The sequence below is a fragment of the Chlamydotis macqueenii genome, unplaced genomic scaffold, assembly GCF_036417535.1.
Source record: "Chlamydotis macqueenii isolate bChlMac1 unplaced genomic scaffold, bChlMac1.mat HAP1_SCAFFOLD_256, whole genome shotgun sequence".
Taxonomy (NCBI): Eukaryota; Metazoa; Chordata; class Aves; order Otidiformes; family Otididae; genus Chlamydotis; species Chlamydotis macqueenii.
This window is the reverse complement of record NW_028239117.1, coordinates 152,733-162,967: the sequence shown is the minus strand read 5'-3', so window position 1 is coordinate 162,967 and position 10,235 is coordinate 152,733. Positions and strand designations below refer to the sequence as shown.

The following is a 10,235-nucleotide window of genomic DNA, read 5'->3' as shown; positions in this document are numbered from 1 at the left end:
TGGATTTGGGGGGATGGAGCGCGGTCCCGGGGGGGGTCCCTCAGGGGGCGGGGGGCGCCCCGCCCCCCCCAGGCTGCCGCGGGACAGGCTGCGGCCCCGCCCCCCGTCCCCCGAGGCCGCGCTGGAGAGCGAGGCGGTGCGGGGAGCGCGACAGCCGCGTCATGGCCGCCGCCGCCACTGCGGGGAGGGGGGGGCCCAGGGCCGCGGCCCGCCCCTCCCCTCCCCGCCACGCCCACCCCCCTCCCTCCCACCCCGGGCCACGCCTCCCCCGGGCGCCAGGTGGTGCCCCGGGCCACGCCCCCCCTCCCCCCGGGCCACGCCCCCTCCTCCCTCCCGGGCCACGCCCCCTCCCTCCCCCCGGGCCACGCCCCCTCCTCCCTCCCGGGCCACGCCCCCTCCTCCCTCCTGGGCCACGCCCCCCTCCTCCCCCCCCGGCCACGCCCCCTCCTCCCCCCGGGCCACGCCCCCTCCTCCCTCCTCGGGCCACGCCCCCTCCTCCCTCCCGGGCCACGCCCCCTCCTCCCTCCCGGGCCACGCCCCCCTCCTCCCTCCCGGGCCACGCCCCCTCCTCCCTCCCGGGCACGCCCCCTCCTCCCTCCCGGGCCACGCCCCCTCCTCCCTCCCGGGCCACGCCCCCTCCTCCCTCCCGGGCCACGCCCCCTCCTCCTCCCGGGCCACGCCCCCTCCTCCCTCCCGGGCCACGCCCCCTCCTCCCCCCGGGCCACGCCCCCTCCTCCCTCCCGGGCCACGCCCCCTCCTCCCCCCCGGGCCACGCCCCCTCCTCCGCTCCCCCGGGCCACGCCCCTCCTCCCCCGGGCCACGCCCCCTCCTCCCCCCGGGCCACGGCCCCTCCTCCCCCCCGGGCCACGGCCCCTCCTCCCCCCCGGGCCACGCCCCCTCCTCCCCCCCGGGCCACGCCCCCTCCTCCACCCCCGGGCCACGCCCCCCTCCTCCACCCCCGGGCCACGCCCCTCCTCCCCCCCCCGGGCCACGCCCCCTCCTCCCCCCCGGGCCACGCCCCTCCTCCCCCCCGGGCCACGCCCCCTCCTCCCCCCGGCCACGCCCCCGCCTCCCGGAACTGCATTTAATTGCCCTGGGTGGAGGGGGGAGGTGATGTTAATTAGAACTGAGAGCGTTAATTAAGCCTCAGGTCAATTAATTCCTGCCTCACAGCAGCTAATTACTCCCCCAGGTCCAGGTTAATTAATTGCACCGCTAATTACCCCCCCCCCCGGTGTAATTAACTCCCCCGCCTCAGCTGAGTTTTCCCCTTCCAGCACGCAAACGAGCCCCCCACCCCGGCGGTAATTAATTATGCAGAGCGGCTTAATTACCCGCCCCGAGCGCTAATTACCCCCCCAGGAGTGTTAATTAGCGGTGGCTCGTTAGGCGGTACTCACGGTAGCCCATGCCCTGCAGGAAGTACTTGAAGGCCTCGTGAGCTTGGCCGGCTGCGCGGGTGGGGCCGTGACCTCCGACCCCTCCCCGGTGACCTCTGACCCCTGGCTGACCTCTGACCTCGCGACCCCGGTAAGGCCCGGTCCCCCCCCCCAGCAGTCCTCTGACCCCCCGTGACCTCTGACCCTCTGTGACCCCATGACCTCTGACCCCATGACCTCTGACCCTGTGTGACCCCATGGGGGGTGTCATGTGACCTCAGAGGAGGCCCGGTGACATCACAGGAGGCCCGGTGACATCACCAGTGACGTCACTCACCATGGCGTCCTTGTGGGGGGAGTTGTCGCCCACCACCAGCAGCACCGGGCAGCTGGGGGGGCAAAGGTCAGGGGTCGCGGGGGGGTCACGGGGGTCACGGGGGGTCACGGGGGTCACGTGGGGTCAGGGGTCAGGGGTCACTCACCGCAGGCTGTTGGCCCCGCTGCGCTGCAGGCCCAGGTCCCCGCGGCTGCAAGGGGGGTGTCCCAGTTCATCCTAGTGCCTCCCAGTTTGATCCCAGTTCCCCCTGTTTTCTCCCCAGTTCCCTCCCAGTTCTCTCCCAGTCCCTCCCAGTTCCCTTCCAGTTCCCCTCAGCTCAATCCCAGTTGCTCCCAGTCCCTCCCAGCCCCCCGGTACCCCCCCAGCTCCATCCCAGTTCAATTCCAATTCCTCCCAGTTTGATCCCAGTTTCCCCAGTACCCTCCCACTCCATCCCAGTCTGATCCCAGTGCCCCCAAATCCCATCCCAGACCCCCCCCAGTCCCCTCCCAGTCCCTCCCAGCCCCCCCAGTTCGATCCCAGTCCCCCCCGGTTCAATCCCAGTTCAGTCCCAGTCCTCCTAGCCCAGTCCCAGTCCCTCCCAGTTCCCTCCCAATCCCCCCCGGTTCAATCCCAGTTCAATCCCAGTCCCCCCCAGTCCCCTCGCAGTCCCCCCCAGTCCCCTCGCAGTCCCCTGCCAGTCCCCCCCCAGTCCCCCCCAGTCCCCCCCCAGTCCCCCCAGTTCCATCCCAGTCCCCCCCCGGTTCAATCCCAGTGCTCCTAGCCCAGTCCCAGTCCCCCCCCAGTTCCCTCCCAGTCCCCCCCGGTTCAATCCCAGTTCAATCCCAGTTCGATGCCAGTCCTCCTAGCCCAATCCCAGTCCCTCCCAGCCCCTCCCAGCCCCCCCAGTTCCCTCCCAGTCCGCCCCGGTTCAATCCCAGTTCAGTCCCAGTCCTCCTAGCCCAGTCCCAGTCCCCTCCCAGTCCCTCCCAGTCCCCTCCCAGTCCCCACCAGTCCCCCCAGTTCCATTCCAGCCCCTCCCAGTTCCCTCCCAGTTCAATCCCAGCTCGATCCCAGTGCTCCGAGGGCAGTCCCAGTGCCCCGCAGCCCCGCCGCAGCGCCCCCAGTTTGCCCAGTACCTGTTGTACATGGCCCAGAGCAGGGGGGCGTTGGGCGCCGCCCCCAGCCGCCGCCGGGCCTGCTGCACCGGGGGAGGGGCGGCCGCCAGCTCCTCCTGCGGCCCGCGCGTCACAGCCCCGCCCCCGCCCCGCCCCTGCCACGCCCCCATGTCACAGCCCCGCCCCCACCCCGCCCCCACCCTGTGACCCACAAGTGACCCTCCCCCAACCCTTAACTGAGCTCCCTGACCCATAAGTGCCCCCCCCGACCCACAAGTGGCCCTTGGGGCCTCCAGGTGGACTCTGGGCCCCCCAAGTGCCCCCCACAGGCCCCCCAAGTGCCCCTTGAGGGCCCCCAAAACTGACCCCCAAGACCCACAAGTGGCCCTCCCCAGACCCCCAAGCGCCCCCCGGACCCACAAGTGGCCCCCCACGGGACCCCCAAGTGCCCCCCCGCCCGACCTGCGTGAAGAGGTGCGCCAGGATGAGCTCGCTGCTGGAGGACGTCAGGCCCGACAGCTGGGGGGGCACCCGTGGGACCCACGGCGACCCACGGCGACCCACCGCGATCCACCGGCACCCACAGACACCGTAGGGACCCACCGCGACCCACAGCGACCCACAGACACCGTAGGGACCCACAGCGACCCACGGCGACCCACGGCGACCCACAGACACCCACAGACACGGTAGGGACCCACAGCGACCCACAGCGACCCACAGCGACCCACAGACACCGTAGGGACCCACAGCGACCCACAGCGACCCACAGACACCGTAGGGACCCACAGCGACCCACAGCGACCCACAGACACGACAGTGACCCACAGTGACCCACAGCGACCCACAGCGACCCACAGACACCACAGCGACCCACAGCGACCCACAGACACCGTAGGGACCCACCGTGACCCACAGCGACCCACAGTGACCCACAGACACCGTAGGGACCCACAGCGGCCCACAGCGACCCACGGCGACCCACAGACACCGTAGGGACCCACAGCGACCCACAGCGACCCACAGACACCGTAGGGACCCACAGCGACCCACAGCGACCCACAGACACCGTAGGGACCCACAGCGGCCCACAGTGACCCACGGCGACCCACAGACACCACAGTGACCCACAGTGACCCACAGCGACCCACAGCGACCCACAGCGACCCACAGACACCGTAGGGACCCACAGCGACCCACAGCGACCCACAGACACCGTAGGGACCCACAGCGACCCACAGCGACCCACAGACACGACAGTGACCCACAGTGACCCACAGCGACCCACAGCGACCCACAGACACCACAGCGACCCACAGCGACCCACAGACACCGTAGGGACCCACCGTGACCCACAGCGACCCACAGTGACCCACAGACACCGTAGGGACCCACAGCGGCCCACAGCGACCCACGGCGACCCACAGACACCGTAGGGACCCACAGCGACCCACAGCGACCCACAGACACCGTAGGGACCCACAGCGACCCACAGCGACCCACAGACACCGTAGGGACCCACAGCGGCCCACAGCGACCCACGGCGACCCACAGACACCGTAGGGACCCACCACGACCCACAGCGACCCACAGACACCGTAGGGACCCACAGCGACCCACAGCGACCCACAGACACCGTAGGGACCCACAGCGACCCACAGCGACCGTAGGGACCCACCACGACCCACAGCGACCCACAGACACCGTAGGGACCCGCAGCGACCCACGGCGACCCACAGACACCGTAGGGACCCACAGCGACCCACAGCTACCGTAGGGACCCACAGCGACCCACAGCCGCCCACCAACACCGTAGGGACCCACAGCGACCCACAGCCACCCACAGACACCGTAGGGACCCACAGTGACCCACGGCCGCCCACCGCCACCCACAGCGACCCACGGCGACCCATAGGGACCCACAGTGAGCCACACGCGACCCCAAGCGACCCACAGCGCCGCGGGGCCAGCAGCAGGGAACCCCCCCCAAACCCCGCCCCCTTCTGCCCCACCCCTCTCCCCATTGGCCCTCCCCACCCGCCGGCCCCGCCCACCTTGTGCGCCACCCAATCCACCCAGCCCTTGGCGCGGGGGTTGATGTTGATCAGCACCAGCCCCTCCACCGCCTCGGGGTGCAGCAGCTGTGGGGCAGGGCCAGACCCATAGCGCCCCACGGCCACGCCCTCCCACCCCATAGCGACCCCCCAGCCCCATAGCGACCCCCCAGCCCCACAGCCACGCCCCCCGAGAGCCCCCAGCGACCCACAAGTGCCAAACCAAGAGACCCCACTAACCTCCTCCAGCCCCATAGCGCCCCACGGCCACGCCCCCCCAGCCCCATAGCGACCCCCCAGCCCCATAGCGACTCCCCAGCCCCATAGCGACGCCCCCCTGCCCCATAGTGACCCCCCAGCCCCACAGCCGAGCCCCCAACCCCCCAGCGACCCACAAGTGCCCAGAGACCCCACTAACCTCCTCCAGCCCCATAGCGCCCCACGGCCATGCCCCCCCGCCCCATAGCGACCCCCCCAGCCCCATAGCGACCCCCCAGCCCCATAGCCGAGCCCCCAACCCCCCAGCGACCCACAAGTGCCCAGAGACCCCACTAACCTCCTCCAGCCCCATAGCGCCCCACGGCCATGCCCCTCTGCCCCATAGCGACCCCCCAGCCCCATAGCGACCCCCCAGCCCCACAGCCATGCCCCCCTGCCCCATAGCGACCCCCCCGCCCCATAGCGACCCCCCCAGCCCCACAGCCACGCCCCCCAGCCCCATAGCGACCCCCCCAGCCCCATAGCGACCCCCCCCAGCCCCACAGAACCTCCCCCGAGATTCCCGCAGCCCTGCATTCCCCCCAAATCTGCCCCCCGCCCTGCCCCACGCCCCGCCCGACGCCCCGCCCCACATCTCACCCCAAATTTAGCCAGGACGAAGGCGCCGGCGCCCACCCCAATGCCCACGACGCTGGCGATGCTGGGGGGGTGGGCGGGGTCAGGCCGGTGCTGGCCCCGCCCCCCCGTCCCATCCCGCTACGGGTCAGGGGCCCCCTCCCCGCCCCACAGCGCCGTGGGGCGCCCCCCCGCCCACTCACTTGAGGTGCCGGAGGACGCAGGGGACGATTTCGGCCAGTTGCTCCAGGGAGGGGTACTGGTACCTGCGGGGGAGGGGCGGGGGGCGGGGGGGGAGGGGCGACAGGGGGAGGGGCAAGGGGTCAATCGGGGGTCGAGGTGGGGGGAGGGCGGGCGAGGGGACCAATGAGGTGAAGCGATGGCGGTTGGGGGGGGGGAGGGGTGCGTAGGGTGATGCTGCGATGTGATGGCGGTCGAGGTGGGGGGACGGGGGGGCGGGGGGTCAACTGGGGGGGGGGGAGGGGTGGGGGGGTCAACAGAGAGACGACAGGGTCAACTGGGGGTTAATGGGGGCAACTGGGGGTTAGTGGGGGGCAACTGGGGGTTAATGGGGGTCAGTGGGGTCAACTGGGGGTTAATGGGGGCAACTGGGGGTTAGTGGGGGGCAACTGGGGGTTAATGGGGGTCAGTGGGGTCAACTGGGGGTTAATGGGGGCAACTGGGGGTTAATGGGGGTCAACTGGGGGTTAGTGGGGGGCAACTGGGGGTTAATGGGGGTCAGTGGGGTCAACGGGGGGTTAATGGGGGTCAACTGGGGGTTAATGGGGGTCAACGGGGGGCTTATGGGGGGCAACTGGGGGTTAATGGGGGAAACTGGGGGTCAATGGGGGGCAACTGGGGGTCAATGGGGGCAACTGGGGGTTAATGGGGGTCAACAGGGGGTCAACTGGGGGTTAATGGGGGCAACTGGGGGTTAATGGGAAGCAACTGGGGGTCAATGGGGGCAACTGGGGGTTAATGGGGGTCAACAGGGGGTTAACTGGGGGTTAATGGGGGTCAGTGGGGTCAACTGGGGGTTAATGGGGGTCAACTGGGGGTTAATGGGGGTCAACGGGGGGTCAACTGGGGTTTAATGGGGGTCAACTGGGGGTTAATGGGGGTCAACGGGGGGTCAACTGGGGTTTAATGGGGGTCAACTGGGGGTTAATGGGGGTCAACTGGGGGTTAATGGGGTCAATGGGGGGTCAATGGGGGTCAACTGGGGGTTAATGGGGGTCAACTGGGTGTTAATGGGGGCAACCAGGTGTTACTGGGGGTCACTGGGGGTTAATGGGGGTCAACTGGGTGTTAATGGGGGTTAACAGGCGTCAATGGGGGTCAACTGGGGGTTAATGGGTGCAACTGGGGGTTAATGTGGGGCAACTGGGCCTTAATGGGGGTCAACGGGGGTCAATGGGGGTCAACTGGGGGTTAATGCGGGCAACTGGGGATTAATGGGGGTCAACGGGGGGTTAATGGGGGTCAGTGGGGTCAACTGGGGGTCACTGGGGGTCAATGGGGGTCAACGGGGGGTCAATGGGGGTCAACTAGGGGTTAATGGGGGTCAACGAGGGGTTAATGGGGGCAACTGGGGGTTAATGGGGGTCAGTGGGGTCAACGGGGGGTCAATGGGGGTCAACAAGGGGTTAATGGGGGCAACTGGGGGTTAATGGGGGCAACTGGGGGTTAATGGGGGTCAGTGGGGTCAACGGGGGGTTAATGGGGGTCAACTGGGGGTTAATGGGGGTCAACGGGGGTTAATGGGGGCAACTGGGGGTTAATGGGGGTCAACGGGGGGTTAATGGGGGCAACTGGGGGTTAATGGGGGTCAGTGGGGTCAACGGGGGGTTAATGGGGGTCAATGGGGGTCAACTGGGGGTTAATGGGGGCAACTGGGGGTTAATGGGGGTCAGTGGGGTCAACTGGGGGTTAATGGGGGCAACTGGGGGGTTAATGGGGGTCACTGGGATCAACTGGGGGGGTCCGTGGGGTCAACTGGGGGGGCAGTGGGGTCAACCGGGTCGTCAGAGGGGTCAACGCAGTCAACTGGGAGTCACTGGGGTCAACTGGGGGGGCAGTGGGGTCAACAGGGGGGTCAGTGGGGTCAACCTGGGGGTCACTGGGGTCAACTGGGGGGGCAGTGGGGTCAACTGGGGGGGCAGTGGGGTCAACGCAGTCAACTGGGAGTCACTGGGGTCAACTGGGGGGAGCGGAAGAGGGGAGTGCAGACGCACCCCGGGGGGTAGGGCGGGGCGCCCACCTCCATGCCGGGGGGGTCGAGGTGGACGAGCAGGAAGTGGCTGGCGACCTCCCGCATCTCGGGGTGGGCGAAGAGCGGGGCGAAGCACGAGGCGTCTGCGGGGGAGGGGCGCGGCGGGAGAGGGGGAAGGGGGCGGGACTCACGCGTGTGGCCCACGTCCGGCAGCATCAGCAGGGCGGGGCGACCAGGGCGGGGCGCGCCCTCCAGCGCCACGTGAACAGGCCCCAACGGCGTCTCCAACACCGCCCCCTGCTGGCCGGGAGGACCGGACACCGGAACGGGGATTGGTCACCGCCACACCCCCCACAGGTTCGCCCCCAAAATCTCGCGATTTCCCCCAAGATTCCCACCTTTTGCCCGCCAAATCCCGCATTTTTGCCCCAAATTACCCCATTTCGCACCAAAATCCCCCATTTTGCCCCGAAATCTAACGATTCCCCCCAAATTCCCCCATTTTGCCCCCCAAATCCCGCATTTTTGCCCCAAATTCCCCCATTTCACACCAAAATCCCACATTTTGCCCCCAAAATCCCGGGATTTCACCCCAAATTCCCACATTTTGCCCCCAAAATCCCCCATTCTTGCCCAAAATTCCCGCATTTCGCACCAAAATCCCACATTTTGCCCCCAAAATCCCGTGATTTCCCCCAAATTCCCACAATTTGCCCCCCAAATCCCGCATTTTTGCCCAAATTCCCGCATTTCACACCAAAAGCCCACATTGTTGCCCCAAAATCCTGGAATTTCCCCCCAAATTCCCACATTTTGCCCCACAAATCCCCCATTTTTCCCCCCAAATTCCCGCATTCCGCACCAAAATCCCACATTTTGCTCCCAAAATCCTGTGATTTCCCCAAATTCCCCCATTTTGCCCCCCAAATTCCCGCATTTTTGCCCCAAATTCCCCCATTTCGCACCAAAATCCCACATTTTGCCCCCAAAAGCCCGTGATTTCCCCCAAATTCCCCCGTTTCGCCCCCCAAATTCCCGCATTTTTGCCCCAAATTCCCACATTTTGCCCCAAATTCCCCCATTTCGCACCAAAATCCCACATTTTGCCCCCAAAAGCCCGTGATTTCCCCCAAATTCCCCCGTTTCGCCCCCCAAATCCCCCATTTTTGCCCCAAATTCCCGCATTTCGCACCAAAAGCCCACATTTTGCCCCAAAATCCAGGAATTTCCCCCCAAATTCCCCCATTTTGCCCCCCAAATCCCCCATTCTTGCCCCAAATTCCCCCATTTCGCACCAAAATTCCCACATTTTGCCCCAAATTCCCCCATTTCGCACCAAAATCCCACATTGTTGCCCCAAAATCCCGCGATTTCCCCCCAAATTCCCCCGTTTTGCCCCCAAATGCCGCATTTTTGCCCAAAATTCCCACATTTCGCATCAAAATCCCACATTTTGCTCCCAAAATGCTGTGATTTCCCCATATTCCCCCATTTTGCCCCCCAAATCCTGCATTTTTGCCCCAAATTCCCCCATTTTCCACCATAATTCCCACATTTTGCCCCAAATTCCCGCATTTCGCACCAAAATCCCACATTGTTGCCCCAAAATCCCGTGATTTCCCCCCAAATTCCCCCGTTTTGCCCCCAAATGCTGCATTTTTGCCCAAAATTCCCACATTTTACACCAAAATCGCACATTTTGCCCCCAAAATCCCCCATTTTTGCCCCAAATTCCCGCATTTTAGCCCCAAATCCCGCTTTTTTGCCCCAAATTCCCCCATTTTGCACCAAAATTCCCACATTTTGCCCCAAATCCCCCCATTTCACACCAAAATCCCACATTTTGCCCCCAAAATCCCGCAATTTCCCCCCAAATTCCCCCATTTTGCCCCCAAAATCCCACATTTTTGCCCCAAATTCCCCCATTTCGCACCAAAATCCCACATTGTTGCCCCAAAATCCCGCGATTTCCCCCCAAATTCCCCCGTTTCGCCCCCAAATGCCGCATTTTTGCCCAAAACTCCCACATTTCACACCAAAATCCCACATTTTGCCCCCAAAATCCCCCATTTTTCGCCCAAATTCCTGCATTTTTGCCCCAAATCCCGCTTTTTTGCCCCAAATTCCCCCATTTTTCACCAAAATCCCACATTTTGCCCCAAATTCCCCCATTTCACACCAAAATCCCCCATTCTTGCCCCAAATTCCCCCATTTCGCACCAAAATCCCACATTCTTGCCCCAAAATCCCGTGATTTCCCCCCAAATTCCCCCGTTTCGCCCCCAAATGCCGCATTTTTGCCCAAAACTCCCACATTTCACA

At 65.7% G+C, this 10,235-nt stretch overlaps 1 protein-coding gene across 1 annotated transcript; it reads right to left on the bottom strand.

Moving 5' to 3' along the window:
* Positions 1–40: 40 nt before the first annotated feature.
* LOC147596052 (protein NDRG2-like) lies at positions 41–8,210 on the bottom strand (the record flags this gene model as incomplete). The annotated part of the gene is made up of 10 exons (XM_086771699.1): positions 41–177; positions 1,401–1,513; positions 1,862–1,906; positions 2,835–2,929; positions 3,276–3,332; positions 4,868–4,954; positions 5,726–5,786; positions 5,905–5,967; positions 7,936–8,056; positions 8,105–8,210. Coding segments are annotated over 10 exons (885 nt in total), but the record flags the coding sequence as incomplete, so codon positions are not given.
* Between the last annotated feature and the right edge of the window lie 2,025 nt (positions 8,211–10,235).